The sequence below is a fragment of the Electrophorus electricus genome, chromosome 15 (assembly GCF_041902795.1).
Source record: "Electrophorus electricus isolate QZ-2024a chromosome 15, ASM4190279v1, whole genome shotgun sequence".
Classification (NCBI taxonomy): domain Eukaryota; kingdom Metazoa; phylum Chordata; class Actinopteri; order Gymnotiformes; family Gymnotidae; genus Electrophorus; species Electrophorus electricus.
Window position 1 is genome coordinate 14,021,927 of NC_137511.1, and position 18,074 is coordinate 14,040,000.

Consider the following 18,074-nt stretch of genomic DNA (forward strand, 5'->3'; position numbering starts at 1 on the left):
TATGGGTATAAATGCAGATTTAGGCTATACATATATGTATATACACACATGAGTGGAGAAATACGATTTGTTTCTGTCGTGGAACAATTTCTTTACAGTGAATAACATTCCAAAGTGTGTGAAGTGGCGTGCAACCTCTAAGCCAAATGAATGAAAATAAGCACTTGATTTTTAATGCTGTGGCCGTATGGGTATTAAACAAACAAACACACTCACATGCACACACACCCACACACACTGACACGCTGCGATACGTAAAGCACAGAGGCTGCATTCGGCGGCTAAATCCACCCACATTAGCACCGAGGAACAATGAGTCATTTTCCATATCTTAATTAAACTGGCAGGGTCCTCGCAGACAACATCTCGGCCTTTAATTCGTGCCCCAAATTTGTAGCCGAGTTCAATGCCCATTCCTCTTTCTTCAGAACAATAAAGCGAATTAGCTCGGGTTAATCTAGTTCTTTCATAATGACATTAGGAAATTTTTCAATTAACCTCTTTCAGAGGCTGTCGTAAAGGACTTCATAAATGAGTTGCCCCATGGTGCCAGCTGAGAGGATGTGTCCTGGGACGTAGGTGCTCGCAAGCCCTGTCTGATTCATGTCTGTGTGCTCTCACCTACTTACAGCGCAACACGGATTAAATATCTGCTAAGCTTCCATTCAAAAGTGACCCCCAGGCTGCCGAGCCAGGCTCGTGCGGCCGTGCACCGCCACGGCGTTCTCTGGCTGGGCTATTGTTGTCAGCTCTCCCTCCACCCGCTCCTCTTCAAGCACCAACACTAGAGCTGTTTGTGTTTTCTAAAGATAATGCTTTGAATGATTAATATCAGATTAACTGGAAAGAAATACGTGTTTCTTTGTGATTTTCATTGAGATCTATTTCAGTGAGTTGAGGGCAATCCTAGTTATCCAGACTTCTCTTCACATATGAAAATTGGCCTTTATTTACATTTTTAAGCCTTGCTCCTACAAATCACATTTGAATGTTATCTAAAATTTGTGAGGTTAAGTTCAATTTAGGCACAAATGTAGAAGTCAACAGGGTAGAAAGGTATTTCTCTGTTTTATATCAAGGTTACCAACAGAAACTCTTGAGAGGGTTAGAGCTACTGGCTTCTCTCTTTTTCCACCTTTGTGTGTGTGTGCGCATGCGTGCGTGCATGCGAGCGAGCGATGTGTGGTAAAACCCACAGTGTGCTTTGTCCGTGCTTGGAGTCTCGACCTCGTCCTTGCTAGCACGCTCACTGAACGTGCGATTAGCATGGCTGACTGGCTGCTTCATTCCTGGCCACGGACGCCATCTTGGATCTGCATTTATCAAGATTAATCGTAGAAGTCGGCATGGTGGTGTGTGCCATACGTTTTATAGAGACACACTCTAATCCTGAGAGGGAGCGGATGAGTGGCTCTTAAAATGGGCATTTACCTCAGAAATTGGTGTCTCTGCTTCATGTTGCATGCATCTAGTTTGCATACAAATAAAGAATTACACTTGTCACGCGGCAGGTACGATCAATGAAAGGCCCAGCTGTCTTAATCCTGTCCCATCAGCTGGCTCTCTCTCTCTCTCTCTCTCTCTCTCTCTCTCTCATTGCCCCCCGTCTGAGTGAGATAAAGTGTTTTTCTGCACTGCTAATAATTACTCATCATCTCCACCCGTCATATCAGGGAGCTCCTTCCACATTGCCTAATTTTACCCAACGATTACCACAATTAAGACAGGCATGTTGGGCGAGCTGAGAGCGTCTGGCCGCGGTGCTCTCCAACTCCTCGTCCATATGGCACCAGTGTGGAGGAACCGTAAAGATAGTTTAAGGGAATCGCGTTTCCTCTCCATGCTAATCCGCCGTTTGCCGCGACGTGCCTCCGCTAATGAAGCGGATTTAGCGGGTGGCGTTGGAGTGCGCCCCCGTGCAGGGTCCGAGCAGGTGGGGGGGTGGGGGGAAGGGCTGCACTAGGAGTTTGTGGCGTTCCGGCATGGTCCTCTCTCGGATCCTCCGGCCTCACGCTGTGAATATGATTACGAGCGAATGCTGTTTAAGGAGCCTACCCGCGTAAATTTTGGAAATGCTGGTGCTGGGCATAATTGACTCTTCTTCTTTTTTTTTCTCCCTTTCTCTCTCTCTTTTTCCTCCTCTCTTTCTTCCCCTTCGCGGAGATGTGCGAGACTCCCCGGGTTAAACGGAAACTGTTAAAGCCGAAAACGATCCCCGAGCTCGCTTCATGACAAATGCGAGGCGTTATTATTACAAGTGTTCGCCGTTCCGCCCGTGGACGTGAACCGTTTAAATGGGGCCCTTATCATTATCAGACGGCGATATGTGGAGTGGTGTGCAGTCTATCAGCAGAACCACAGCACGCAGCAGAGGTGAGCTGGCTAGAGGTGCTAATGTCATTCTAAACTGTAAAGCAATTATTCTGTTAGTTGTAGCCTGGGGTTATGAATACATTGAGGAGTGTGGGGCCCAACAGACGTAGCTACTTCAAAAAAGCCGAGAGAAAGAAGATGAATTTTAATGCATGGGTAATTGCTCGACATGAATGCATTTCTAATAAATTTTCTTGTATATTAGATTGAGAGGGAAGCGGAATAGATTTGCGTTTGCCAGGTTGAGACGTGGAGAGGAATGGAAAGAGGAAAAGGCAGTGATTAATTCGCCAAGGAAAACAGGACGGCCCGCCACTTCGCCATCGCAATAAAGATCATTTGATCAAGCAAAATCAAAAATATAGTGGCTAATCAGATTCCCATTTCTGGAGATTTGTCTCTAATCCATGTAGAGAATAATCGACACTGTTTTTGAAATGGTGAGAATAAGGAGAGGCGGTGGGACGAGAAGCCCCCCCCCCCCCACGGCTGGCTCTCTATATTGCCTTTATTCTTCTCCCTAATCTTCGTATATAAATGTGCTCGTTCGATGCACCTCGCCCCAGATCGGGCTTGCAAATTTTGACGTTATCTAAAATTAGGGAGGTAAACCTCAATTCGGCCACCCTCTCGCTGAGAGTGCACGCATGTAGCAGTGCCGTTATTAGTGGACGTCCGAAGCAATACGCGCTTGCCATATTGGTTTTCCGTTCCGGCCGCGATTACCCATCAAAGCGTGGCCACTGCAGATTCGCTGGGACAGGACGGAGGAGGAGCTGAGCTGGAGGTGGTGGGGGTTGGGGGTGGGGTGGGGGGGCCCGAGGCAGAGTGAAAATCAATATCACGGCAGCATTATCAACTCTGTGCTGAATTGGCAGAGCGAACGGGAGTGTGACGCCTTCACCTTATTGCTAACACGCGGTTTACATTCCTCCCCTCCGAAGGCCTTATTACTTCAGCCTGTCTGGGCCCTAATGCCGCAGACGCCCGAGCCCTCGCGCGCTCGTCGGGATCCGTGTAAGGGTCAATTGCCGCTTTGCTGGGAGCCGGCTGTGACCCAGTCGCTCAGCCGCCTACAGCAGACGGCTGCCGTAACTATGATAAATCACTTGGCACTTTCATTTACATGCCGCTGAACTCCACATTTGGGTCCATTAAAAGCCAAAATCAAATATTTATGTTGTTTATTGGAACTGCTAGAATCCATCTCTCCTCAGCAATCGGCTTGGGTGAGGGCCCCTGGTGTTGAAGGTTTACCTGAATTAGAAAGCCCCTCCCCTCGCCAGCTGCCTCCCCCGAAGATCACCTCCAGCTCTGTCTCCACGCCCGCGCCGCGGGGCTTTTCCCCCTTCCCAGAGAGCGCGTGCGGATCCCGAATGCCACGCTTTCTGTTCTGGATGCTCGGCCGTTTTTTGTTTTTGTGTTGTTTTTCCGTGGGTTAGGGGGTTGGACGTTAATGGAGATATTAGAGATATAAGTGTGGTTTTGTAGCTTAGCGAAGCCAGAACATGACAGCGTTGTAAACAAACGGCCCTCGACACCCAGGCAGGGAGAACTTCTGCTCTTTCATTGGTAATGGATAGTTTAAAGCATTTACTGGAACGAGATTTCCTGTCCAGATATTGCTCTCCACAGAGAGAGAAAGCCAAGTGTAATTGAAACGCATCACGTGGCGTGGGGCGCTGTGCTTGGGGATGCTTAGTGTGGCGTGTGCATGTGTGTGTGTGTGTGTGCGTGCGTGTGTGTGTGCATGTTTGTGTGTGCGTGTTTGTGTGTGCGTGCGTGCGTGCGTGCGTGTGTGCGTGCGTGTGCGTGCGTGTTTGTGTGTGCGCATTTGTGTGTGTGTGCATGAGTCGCAGACACCACAACGCCCCAGGCTCCAGCTAATAACGACGGTGGCTGCCCCCATGCTGGCCGCCCCACGCTGGCCTTTAATAGATATTTGTATGATATCTGTTATTAGACCTCGGTGGTGGTCAGCTCACAACGGGCACCCACAAACTGGGTCCGGAGTAATCTCTTAACGTGTTATTAACAAAGGCCCAGAGCAGCACGCTCGTCTCAGATGGGAAATTAACGCGTTTTCTATTAGCTGGGCATGAGTCGTAGATCATATCAAAGGCAAATGAGGGAAATAAAAACACACAGAGTGAATGAAAGAACAGTGGGAAACTGCAAAAAGAGAAGCACTGCACGTGGCTCCGATTTTCTTTCCTGCCTGAAAACGGGGACGGCAGTGTTTGTGACGCATGGGAGTGTTTGCGATGGCAGTGTTTGTGAAATGGAGTGTTTGTGACAAGTGTTGATGACACATTGTTGTGTTTGGGACAGCAGTGTTTGTGACACTGTAGTGTTTGTGGCGGAAGTGTTTGACACATGGGAGTGTTCGGGACAACAGTGTTTGTGACACTCTCTAGTGCTTGCGACAGCAGTGTTTGTGATGGCAGTGTTTGTGACACATTGGAGCAGCAAGGAATCCCACTCCGATTGCTGAATCTGAATGGGAAAAAGGAACAAGAAAAGCTAAAACGCTGGAGCACAATAGCTTGGCGCGAGCTTGCTGATATTAATGTGTGTGTGGACCTCATTTATTAACCCACTAAGACAAGGACTTATAACAGAAAGCTTTGTAAACAAAAGATTAAAGTGGATCTAGCTTTGGAAAATGAAAGGAAAACAAGGGGAAAATAATCACACATCGGGAAAGGGGCTCTGCTCCGATTACAATCGCCGCTGCTTACTGGAGTGGAAAAACGCTTAATTGAACTATTTCGCCACACCGAAAGTTTGCGCGATTCCCGTGGAATCCAAACACAATGAGTCTGCAAGCAGCACAATCAGTGTTCTGTGTGTGTGTGTGTATGTGTGTGTCTGTGTGTTTTGGTGATTGAATAGTGATGACTTGCCAAAAGAGATTGCATGAGTTAACATATGGTGACTGAATGGTTTCCTGTTTTGACATTTCTAAAATAAATCTCTCTCTCTCTCTCTCTCTCTTTCTCTCTCTCACTCTCTCACTCTCTCTCTCAGAGATTACTGACCTTTGGCAACCTCTCCGGGTCACCTGGATGTCTGGGGATGACCTTCTGCAGTCTCTGGAAGCCGTAGTCAATAGTGGGTTCGTTCAATGCTAAACCACAAAACAAGAATCTCACGTTAGTCTGGTACAGAGCGTTCAAACACAGGCCAGCTGTACACTACATTCATGGCCCAGTTTTACACTACACACCAGGGCTAATTTTACACTACAAACCAGGGCCAGTTTTACACTACACAACATGGCCAGCTTTACACTATGTTCCAGGCCCAGTTTTACACTACAGACCAGACCTTTCAGTGTCTGATCATCCAAAGATGTGTGATACTGAAATGTTATTACATTTATTCATCAAATATATGATATGAACATATCAAATGTATGCATATTTGAAGACATGCTGGAGAATTTGAATAAAAGGCAATAACATTATTTTATTGTACTCTGCACAAAATCTGGATCCAACAGCTCAAAATATTTTTTTTTTCTCAACCTCTCTTATTTGAGACAAACTGGCTGTAATTGATCAAATAAATTTTGAGAGCTTAGTGAATACATTATGAATGAGGGAGTTTGATGGCAACACACACATGCACCCCCCCCCCCCCACATACTCACACACACACACTCACTCACACACACACACACACACACACACACACACACACACACACACACACACACACACACACACACCGCAATCATCGCTGTCAGCACAGTGAAGTGGGCATCAGTCCTGCCTCCTGTACCGCCTGCTAGATTTATGGTAAACAGGCAATGATGACATATGTCTGGCTATTGCCCCTCTCAGATTTATCCCTCTCTCCCTCTCTCTCTCCCTCCCACTCTCTCTCTCTCTCTCTCGCTCTTTTTCTCCTCCATATTGCCTGAGTGCAAACCAGGCAGGAGGAGCACTTCATCTTACAAAGCTTTAATAATCTGTGAATGGCTGACTACAAACTGATGTAGGGCGCCATCATTCCACAGCTGGGTTTGGGCCAGCCTCATGAAATTGCTGGCCACAAATAGTAATTAATCTTTTCTCTCTCTCCCCCCCTGCCCAACCCCCCCCCCCCTACACACACACACACCCTTGCACGCACACAAAAGTGAGGCCCCCTCCCACTGAAATTGTAATTTTGAGTATGAACAGTGCGGGTTATAAATCAGGGGCCAGCTCGGCTCCATACACAAGTGCATGAATCATAATCTCAACCTGCGACTGCACACATTGTGTTTAACAAGCTTTAGAGGAACTGGCGGAGGTCTATTACTGCCTACCTCCACTAAAAAAAAAAAGAAAAGAAGAAGACAGAGAGAATGAAGAAGAAAAAACGCAGAAAGGGTGCATGAACTTCCACTGGAAGAACACGTAGCCCGTGCAGGGAAATGATTGGATATAAACACAGATATCACTGTCAGCAATAGGGCAACAGTACATGCCTTGTGTTTAAGGGACAGTGGAAGTAGCTTTGATCATGGTAGTTTTCTTTAAGACACATCGAGTCTATAGTAAGGGAGTGAGCGCTGATTCCAGATCAGCGCTCTGACTCAGAACAAGGATTCATTTGCATTTATGGTCAGCGTGATGGCAACACACACAGTATTGTCCCCAAAATCGTCGTATGGTGAATTAATCTGTCTGTAGTTAACACCCACTCTACTGTGCTCTCAGCACACAGGGCTCTTTTACACATCTGTGTGTGTATTGCGAGTGCTACCATGGACAACAGTTCTCGAGCAGACACACACAAAATAATTGGTCAACTTTATGATGCAGGGGCACAATTATGTCTAAGTGTGGAGGCTAGTGATCAATACCTGAGGGAGAGAGTGAGAGAAAGAGGGCGTGTGTGTGTGTGTGTGTGTGTGTGTGTGTGTGTGTGTGTGTGTGTGTGTGTGTGTGTGTGTGTGTGTGTGCGCATGTGTATGTGGGTGAGTGTGTGTGTGTGTGTGTGTGTGTGTGTGTGTGTTACCATGTGATTGTCAGCCTGACAGGCGTGATACTATTTGACGACCCATCATGCATGGCTGAAGACATAGTGGCACATAGGAATGTGGAATCAGATGCTGCCTTGTTAATAAAGCATTGATCCACCATATTGATTTTACATGACATGACCAAGGATGTAACTGTCTCAGTATCTCTCTCTCTCTCTCTCTCTGTCTTTCTCTCTCTTTGTCTGTCTTTCTCTGTCTATATCTCTCTGTCTCTGTCCGTCTCTCTCTACCTCCGTACTCCCCCACTCCTCTTCCTCTTCCTTTTTTCTCCTTCCCAAGCGCGTCCGAGGCCTCCAGGGCCATGTGTAGTGAGGAGGCCACGTTCTCCTTTTTCACTGTCTGGAAACCCCCAGATAATAGGGATCCCCCAAATAGCAGTTCAACAGTAATACAGCATCACACGTGTGCATGGTAAACACAAAGATTGTGCTCACGGCGCACACGCCGGTTGCGACAGTGTCTGTGGCTTGCAAGGCGCATTCTGATGGAGATAAATGCTCATCACTTATTGATCTGACGCTAATGACACTGAGGAGGTCACGAAATCCTCCATTAACACACAACCCTCACCACCTGCACAGCCACGCCTACCACACACACACACACACACACACACACACACACAGCCACCATATGTAATGGCCAGTCTTGTCAACATATGACAATAAAACCCTAAATTTACAGTGCAATTAAAAATGAACCCCCAGTAACACTATTAAGAGGGTGTATGCAGTAACATTGACCACGGGCAGAACCCAGTGTGGGAGAACGGACCGTGGTGGTGGCGAGCCCCCACACATCAGACCAGGGGCTACCTCCTTCTCTCTCTCAGCTGGGAAATATGCATAGCAGATTGAGTAATACCAGCTTAAACCACACATTCCCACCCTCCTCTCTCCCTCTCTCACTCAGTCTCTCACTTCCGCTTTCTTTCTGTCTCTTGCTACTATACTTATTCTGTCTATTCTTGTGTACTGGAAACATAAAACCTTTACAATCATATTCTCTGTCTCTCGCGCTCTTTTATGCACTCACTCCTACACACACACACACACACACACACACACACACACACACACACACGCTGCATTCACCTAAATTCTCATGTTCTAGGCCGGGGGCTAACCCCACCCCCGTGGGCTCTGTGCCAGCCCCCCTGTCCTGGACTCGGCCAATCAATAGCACTTTCCTGTTTTGGAGGCGGGTAATTATGAGGTGGAGAGAGTGGGTGACCTCTCACCTGTCCCGCATTACTTTGCTGATATTAAGATAAATTGCCCGATTTTGGGTAAACATATGCTGCAATTCAGCCTGTCAGCGAGGGTTTGCTCAAGGATAATTTGTATTGATCTATCTGCTTCTTCCTAGTGCAGCTACTGACCTCGCGGATAATGAGAGAGAGAGGGAGTGAAAGAGAGCAAGAGAACTCACCACTACCACAGACACCATTGCTCGGGGTCTGTGTGTGTGTGTGTGTGTGTGTGTGTGTGTGATTGTGTCTGACTGGTGGCCTGGCGTCTGTCAGTGAGCTCGTGTTTTCCTTACATCTTTATTTGTCATCTGTTTTCTTTTCTTCACCAGTGCTTGTTTGTACTCCCTGTCGGGCAGCCATGGCGGCTCCCAGGCATGAGGGAGCACGCTCAGTCAGGCAGCGGCTGGGTGTCACTCACGGCGCTCCCGCTGCTTCCACGTCTCGGGGGGTGGAGGGAGCCACGTGCGCTAACGAGCTCGAGAGCTTCCGCTCACCCACTTCACCCGTCGAGCAAGAGCCGTGAGAGCAGAAGACGCCTGCCTGGGACAGACGAGGAGTCTGTGGCTGCCTGGCTCCTGCCTTCTTCTGTTTACATGTTTGGGTTTCGTGCCCTCCATTTGTAAAAGAGAGCGTTACGCTCGGTCTGGGTACTCAACATAAAACAGAATCAGTTTTGACTGTGTTAATATGTTAATGTGTGGGAACTCGTAAGCATGTGTTTGTGTGTATGCGCGCGTGTGTAGCGTGCTCCATGTGCGCACGTCTGAGCGGTGTGCTTCCATGTATTTGAAGATAGAGTACTGTGACCTTGTTCTCAAAGATTGTATACCGTCATTTCTCACAGCTGACACTCGGTATGGCACAAGATACATATTTCTGACATGTTTCTCTTTCCGAATAAGAAAGCCATCCCGTAATAACAGGGCGGGAAAGTGACACGCTTGCCATGAATCAAGTTGAATTACAACAGCGCTAACTCTCTGAGTTAAGAGAGGTAGCAAAGTTAAAATCAAAGTGTACACCCCAGACAAAAAAGAGAGCAGTACACAAACTTGAATCTGACAAATAATTTCCGTCAATCATACGTCAGGTGTGTAAATATGAAGATGCCGCCTCAACGTGAACAGCGTCTATGGTGTTAGTGAAGTTCACTATCAGCTACACTGTAGACTCACTGACCGAGCAAAGTGTTGCTATGCCGGCAGCATTTACATGGAACTGCTTTCATTTGAGCACGTGGACAGGGGGGCGGGTTAGTGAGGCGCGCATGCGTGGAGTCTGGGTCGTGATGACCGGGCAGGCTTGGTCGGCTCCTTCTGGAGATGTGTCAGTGCTACCACATTTCTCTGCGAGAACCGAACTTACGGCTAAAATCAGCAGCGGTCGTGTTTCGTGAGACGTCCTCCGTGGTCTAGCGCGCCTTGCGTCTCTCGCGGCAGGAATTACGTGAGCAGACCCGGGAAGAGGAGGGCCAAAACTTCAACAGATAAATAGATGCTGGTGTAATTCTGCTCCTTTGAACAAACATGAGTGAGAGCAGCCCGCCCTGCGCTGCTATCCCACGCCCCCCTGCTCCTCCCTGTTATGATAAGGCTATATCTTTGGGCAAGATAATGAGTGGCTTTATTGCTGCTGCTTGCTATTACTTTGTCTAATTATACTTAACTGCACTGAGCTTATCTCCTCTCCACCTACGCCATCAAGGAGTCTTACCCCCAACACACACACACACACACACACACACACACACACACACACAGACAAGCACAGGCACACTGCTTCCCCAACAACCCCCACCCTTTTCTTTCCTTTTCAACCCAATTCTGGAAGGATGCACAACAGAGGGGAACGAGGAGGGGAGCGGTTCCAGGTCCGAGAGCGATTCCGTATGGCACCAAGAGCTGGAGCAGAGAGGGATCCCTCCAGTGAACAGCCGCTTAAAACCGGAATGAAAGGCAGAGGGCTCATACAGTAGGACCTGTGACAAGAGCTACATTTTCTCTCTCCTTCTCTCTCTCTCTTTTTCTTTCTATCTCTCTTTCTTTGTCCTTTTTTTACTTTTCGTCCTCATTCATTTCATTCTTTCACTCTCATTCATTCTCATTCTCTCTAGTAATAATCCAGTTAGTTCCCTCTACCCAAAACAGACCACAAGTGCAATTATAATTCCACTGAGCAGGACCAGAAATATAATCTACCCCAAGCAGTGAAGCATTTGTGACTTTCCGACACAGCCTGTGAGAGCGTGAGCGTGTTACTGTAGTTGCAGGGCTGTGAACTCTGCACACAGGAAAAGGACAAAGCAAAGCCCGTAATGTGTCAAAATGAAGTGAAGCCCAATCCTTCAGTACAGCGTGCTGCCTCTAGGGGGGGTTAGCGAGGGGGGTGGGTGGGTTTAACGATTTCAGTAACAAAGTGTTATTTTCAGACGAGCGCCGTACACGCTAGCCTCGCGGAGCCAGAGGGAAGACGCCGATACTGATTATATCGGGGGCGCCTTATTAAACGGGCCACTGATTGGTGAGTGAGTGAGGTGGGCTGCAGAGGACGAGAGAGGCCAGGATGACAGGTGAGACCTGCACCCCCCGTACATCCCCCCGCCCCGCAACACAGAAATGGGCCGAAGTGTAGGAGCCGAGCTGCCGGCTGGACGTGGCTGCAGCGTTACGGGCTCTGTGCCGCTACCAGTGAGGAGCAAGCAGGGAGGGAGGAAGAGAAGGGAACGTATCCCAGAATTCAGAGGGGCAGCGCTCTTCGACTCACTGCTAACTTCATTTTATTGCCAGCTGTCTCGGAGGAAGCCATTTCATCTCCAAGAACATTCAGATGCTCCGGAAATTAAAATTTCAAAGATCGGCGGAGGTAGGGGTGGGTGATGGGTGAAAGGGAGGAAAAAAAAAATCAATAGCGACAGATCAATGCTCATAGAAATTTCATGAACTTTGAACCGATACAGGCATGATGATTGGAGAGTAACTTGACGGAAGCTGAGAGAAGCCCGAGCGCTCTGACAGACGGGAGACATCGCTCTCCACCACAGCCACGCATCCTTTTAGATTTTATTTCACTGACACAAATTATCCTTCAAATCTGTCTTTGTAACGAAGAATGTTACTTTTTTTCTTTTTTTAAAGTTCCCCCTGTCTCCAAACACAAGCCTTTCTCGTCCTCCTCATCCTCGTCCTCGGCCCACCGCGGGCGGACCCGTTTCAGCGTTCTTGTCCTAACTGCTCTGCCAGTGCCAAGGGGAATCGGACCTCTCCTCGGCCAAACCCGCACACAAATTAATATTGTAAAGTTATGATCGATACATAGACAGGGAAAAGATGAAAAAAAATGGATAGATCCTTTAAATCATTACAGCATTTCCGCCACGCCCCCCCCCCCCCGCTCATTTCGGATGAGTTGTGTTTTCCTTCAGCTGTCAAAACGTTTAGGCATGAATCTGTAAATAAAACCTCTCATAGGAAGGAAGGAGGAGGTGGCCTGTGTCAGGAGACGTGGAGAGGAGAATGGATTGTGGGAGAAGGGGAGGTGGATAATGGAGTGGAGGAGAAGGGGAGGTGGATAATGGAGTGGAGGAGAAAAGAGGAGAGGAGAATGGTGTGCAGGAGAAGAGAGGAGAGGAGAATGGTGTGGAGGAGAAGAGAGGAGAGGAGAATGGTGTGGAGGAGAAGAGAGGAGAGGAGAATGGTGTGGAGGAGAAGAGAGTAGAGGAGAATGGTGTGGAGGAGAAGAGAGGAGAGGAGAATGGTGTGGAGGAGAAGAGAGTAGAGGAGAATGGTGTGGAGGAGAAGAGAGGAGAGGAGAATGGTGTGGAGGAGAAGAGAGGAGAGGAGAATGGTGTGGAGGAGAAGAGAGGAGAGGAGAATGGTGTGGAGGAGAAGAGAGGAGAGGAGAATGGTGTGGAGGCAAAGAGAGGAGAGGAGAATGGTGTGCAGGAGAAGAGAGGAGAGGAGAATGGTGTGAAGGAGAAGAGAGGAGAGGAGAATGGTGTGGAGGAGAAGAGAGGAGAGGAAAATGGTGTGGAGGCGAAGAGAGGAGAGGAGAATGGTGTGGAGGAGAAGAGAGGAGAGGAGAATGGTGTGGGGGAGAAGAGAGGAGAGGAGAATGGTGTGGAGGAGAAGAGAGGAGAACAGGATGTGTGAATGAGGGGGACCAAAGAGCAAGTCATCCATCAGAAAAACCCGCTCTGACCACTGGGGCAGGACTAATGTGTGTGACTTAGTAAGGACGAACCTATTTAAAGCAGTCAGAAGAAGAAGGGAAAAAAAACCTCACACTGGCCAAAATAGCAACCAGCAGAACCAATTATATCTGAATCACTCCGGCGGTATTCTTTAATGAGGGGAGGTTAATTCCCCTGTCCCTGCAGGCACTGTGTGCTTCCCAACATAACGCCGTGCTGCTTTCACATGGTCTGAGGGGTGAGAGTTTGGCGACTGATGAGATTCCAAAAAAAATGTTTTGAAAGAGCCCCATGTCCTGAGAAGCAGTCTGGATGCAGACATCTTGGCTGAGATCATGGGCATTCGTGAAGACAACTAGTGCAACCTCAACACTGGAGTACAGTGAGGAACTCTTGAAAAGATGACATCTTACTAGCTGGATTTAAAAGAGAGAGAGAGAGAGAGAGAGAGAGAGAGAGAGAGAGAGAGAGAGAGAGAAGGGCATTGTGGAAAGGAGGGGTGTGTTGAGACAGCTCTGATTACATAATCTCTCAGCTTCTAATTACTGCTGCGTGTGTGTGTGTGTGTGTGTGTGTGTGTGTGTGTGTGTGTTTGTGCGCATGTGTGAGAAAGTGGGAGGTTGCGATAAAGACAGGGAAGTTCTATCTGATGCAGCATGAGGCTGGAGCCTTGGCCGTAGAGAGAGAGGACGATGATGATGATGATGGACTGATAGCCTCCTCTAAATCGCTCCTCTGATCTTCCTGCGATAGTGCCGTTTCATGTGCAGCCATTAGAAACGCTTGTTTACTGCCGGGCTTTCTGCTGCAGAGTCTAGCAGCCTCCAGCCCCGCTGCCCACGGCATCTCTACCACGCCCAGCTGGGAGCCGGCGGAGGCCTCCACGGTGGGGAAGTTCCTCAGACCCACTCTCTGCCCCTCTAAACGCTCATGTCTGGGGTTAATAGCTTTTAAATGTCAGTAATTAGTCTAACGAAGGCCTGAGTTGGGTGCCAGCGTGTGTACTGGGCGCGGGCTTGGCGTCTTTGACACTGGCGTGAGTCTCTGGCAGCGGCATCCGGAGGGTGACGGGACGACCCCTGCGTCCTCTTTGCGAATGATGAACGACTGTCTCCTCCGCTTGGTTTGTCAGTTTTGGCGCAGCCGAGTCGATACCTTCACCTTGACGAGGAAACTTTGTGATTTATCAAGGGGCCGCGGACCAATCAGTGGCGCAGGAGAGGCAGGCCCTCGGAGAGGGGCCGAGCGACCGGTGCTCAAAGCCTCGCCAAGCGGAATAGGGAGAGGTCGGCGGCACATGACAGACGAATGGCTCTTGTTAGGGGCGGCCAAAAAAGATGGAAGAAGGGGGTCAGAGAGGAGAAGGAGAGGGAGGGAGAGTGAAAGAGGGGAAGAGAAAAAAGAAAAAAAACGCTCGACTTGAACTAATAACAGAAGGGGTCCATGGCGGTCACCGCCGGTCTAAAGATGAAGCACCCTGTCACGCAGCAGGTTGGGAAATTAGCAAATAATGTTCCTCGGCCCTGATAAATGTGTGACAGCTCTCCCTCGCCAATCATTTTTTAACATTTTGATGCATGTCTACAATCCCATCGGAGGAAAGGAAAAGTTTACTGGCCCTCAATTTCCACGTGATAAATGGTGGCCAGTAAATGTACGATTTCTGTATGAGGTATAGTTCATTTTAAGCAATTCTGGTAAATGGGTGTCACTGATTAGGACAAATAGTCCAAAAGGGTGATAGCTCCTGCGGTACGTCTCTCTCTCTCTCCCTCTCTCCCTCTCTCTCTCCCTCTCTCTCTCAGCTCCAGTAGAGCATTGAGGCCAGGCTCTCACACTGACCGTGCCTAAATAGAAAGCAATAGCTTTGATGCAATTAGACTCCAACACTGAGCTTTATTTATGATTGCTGTCATTGACCTAAATGCTCGGTACAGGCTCTCGGGTGGACTCCCACACCAGCAGCAGCACGGTGGAGTTTATCCACCTTTACTTTGGCCCGTGAAACAGGGAATAGCGTATGTGTGATTTAGCATAAAACAGCAAGGAATGCTAAATGCTATATACACAGACAGTAGCCACTCACTATGTGTACGGGCACTTCTGTTTAAGTCTTTTAAGTCTCTTGCATGGCCAAAAGAGGGTAAAAAAAAAAAAAAACACCAAAAAAAGAGGCAGAGAAGAAGAGTGAGCATGTGTTTGTTGGATCCAATAGAGTAACTTGAAGGGAACATCTGGACAAGGCTTATAGAAGTGCCTGTTCAGCTCGAGTGAGAGAGAGAGAGCTCCTTAGAATGGCTGCTATTGGCAGGAGGACAAACACGCCTGTCCCGCTTTGATTTTTTTTTTTATAGACCCTCCTGACAGGCTGTTCAGCAGTAGGCCTGATCAATGGACAACCGATACAGGTATCAGATGCCACACAAGTGGCCTTGTGCTAACAAAAGACGCAGCGGCACAAACAAGGCTAGGGCGGTGGGGGGGAGAAAAGATCTGCGAGAACATGGAGATCTTCAAAAGATACAAAGGAACAGACTGAAGAGGAGCAAGAGACAGCAAAGCCAATAAACCCTCATAGTCAGTAAGGGCCTGGAGCTGTAAATAACCTCAGACATGTGCACACACACACACACACACACACACATACACACGCACGCGCACACACACACACATACACACACACACGCACACATACACACACACACACACATACACGCACGCGCACACACACACACACATACACACACACATACACACGCACACGCACACACACACATACACACACACGCACACACGCACACGCATACACACGCACTCGCGCACACACACACACACACACACACACATACACACAAACACGCGCACACACACACATACACACACAAACACACACGCACACACACACACACACACACACACACACACGCAAACACACACGCGCGCACACACACACACGCAAACACGCGCGCACACACGGACATGCCTACACACCCACACGCACATGCACACACTCACACACAAACATGCCCTCACCCACATACAAACAAGCATGTCCTCCACAAACATGCACTAGTACATGCACTCAAAAATACAAAATCGCCTTGTCCATCACAAACCACACACACACACACGTTAAATGACCCTCTGTGAATGGGGCTTGACCATTCATAAAGCGCTTTCACACTTGCTGTGTTTTCGTAACCTGGCTCTCCGCTCCGGGGCCACACCACGCGTCCCTTTCGCTGCGCACTGCCTGGCGTGCTCCGGGTGAGTGGGAGCCGCCCTGCTCCCCCCTCCTGGGCCAGCCCTAGCGCTGGGAGACAGAGGGAGGACTCAGCTCGCCTGTTCTGGGCCGTGTATGTGGAGGCGTTCGTTAGAAGAAGCTCAGCCCTGGAGACAGCTGGCTCACTCTGGCCGTGATGGAGGAGATTTATTGACTCCTAAAGCAGTATGCCATTCATTGACACTGCAGGCACCTGAGTGAGAGCAGGGGACCTGAGTGAGAGCAGAGGACCTGAGTGAGAGCAGGGGACCGTTCTGCCACTTTCCCCATCAACAAGGTAAATCTGGAAAACCACAAACATCACAGAAACTCATATGTCCATAAAAACCACAGGCTTTCCTCTGAGCACAGAGATGGTCACAAGATACTGAGCAGAATAGACTAGGAATGATATATCTGTGTGTGTGTGTGTGTGTGTGTGTGTGTGTGTGTGTGTGTGTGTGTGTGTGTGTGTGTGGCTATTAAATGAGCTATTTGGCTCCATAACACCCCAATAGAGGAGACCTCTGCTTTGGCTGTAATTGGTGATAAAGCATCGGACTGAGAGTGTGGGTGTGTCGCTTTAGATAGCGCAGGACAGGAAACATGAAAAAGGTCCATCGTCCAGGGCACAGAAACAGTTCTGCAGGAATGTTTATGTTAATTTTCCTAAATTCCTTTTTGTTAAATGGCTAGCCATTACTCCATTTAGCCACAAAGAACTGCACCTGTGCACACACATGCACACCCACACACATAAACATATAAACACACACACACACTCACACACGCACACACAGCTTTACACACTACCAAGACCTCCTAGAATTCTCAGTTCAAAGTGGCTATTTATGAACTAATTACAAGCACAGGCAATTTGTTCCAATCAATAGCACTTACAAGAGTTTAAGAACTGGAAAAAATATACAGAGAGAGAGAGAGAGAGAGGGGGATGTGAAGGCTAGAGAATAAAACAAACAAATGAAAGCAAACTGCACCTCTGAGCTTTGGTCAAAGAAAACAGCCATAATTGCTGTAATTATGAATGCTATTGTTGATAATGCATTTAAACAGATTCATTAATAAATACTGCTTTGATAGTGAAACTCGATTGACTCTAAAATGGTGACTAACTTGCTAAAGCCTGTTTAATTAGAAAGCTATTAATAAGTGACATAATAACAGTAGAGCACCCAGTCTCTCCTTGGCACTATCTGGCTTGTGTCTTTATGACCTCACAGAGGGAGGTAAGGCACTCTGGGAAATGAAGTTCAATAACAATGAGAGGGTTGAGACATGTAGTCTGTGACTCTCCTCTTTAATTTCGAGGGGATAATTAACTAAGTCTTTAAAATCTCTCACTGTAATTATTAATTCCTTCTGACGAGTGGAAGAAGGGATCAGACAGAACAGATATGGAATAAACAACGAGTTAAACCCACGTACCTCCCAACCCGCTGGGTTGAGTGGAACAGACTAGCACTCGCCACGCACAACAGGAGAGGAATCAAAACTGGCAGATTAAAACTCTTATCCAATTAATATTAACTAAAGCTAACATCTTGGTTACATGACAGTAACCAAGATCTCACATTTTGGGCACAAATGGGCGAACAGGAATAAAAGAGCTCAGATGCAGGCCAAGGCTTCTCCTGCGCCTCTCCGGTTCTGCCTCTTAGCTCTTGAGGCTGGGAAGATCTGGCTCCCAGGCTGGGGAGGTTTTGTAGGCCCACGGAGCCTACATTAGTATCAGAGCTCATATAACAGGGCTGGAATTAAGCAGCTCCCCGGTCTCAGGTTTCACTATCGCAGTGGCTGGCTGGCCTGTGGCCTGGCCCCGATAGGGGGAGGGGAGGTTAAACAGCACAGACTAGTCCAGAGCTGGACCATGGAAACAGCTGCCTGGGGGACCCACAGAGGCCTAACACCAGAGCCCTCGCAGCTACCCACCCCCCCCTCT

At 48.4% G+C, this 18,074-nt stretch overlaps 1 protein-coding gene across 17 annotated transcripts in view; it reads right to left on the reverse strand.

The window, feature by feature from the left end:
• ebf3a (EBF transcription factor 3a) overlaps positions 1 to 18,074 on the reverse strand; it is a 96,996-nt gene that overhangs the window by 6,976 nt on the left and 71,946 nt on the right. For all 17 annotated transcript variants that reach the window (XM_081697645.1, XM_081697642.1, XM_081697639.1 and 14 more), the window contains one exon: positions 5,415 to 5,503. In XM_081697645.1, coding sequence (XP_081553771.1) covers positions 5,415 to 5,503 — 89 coding nt within the window. The remainder of the gene's footprint in view (positions 1 to 5,414; positions 5,504 to 18,074) is intronic.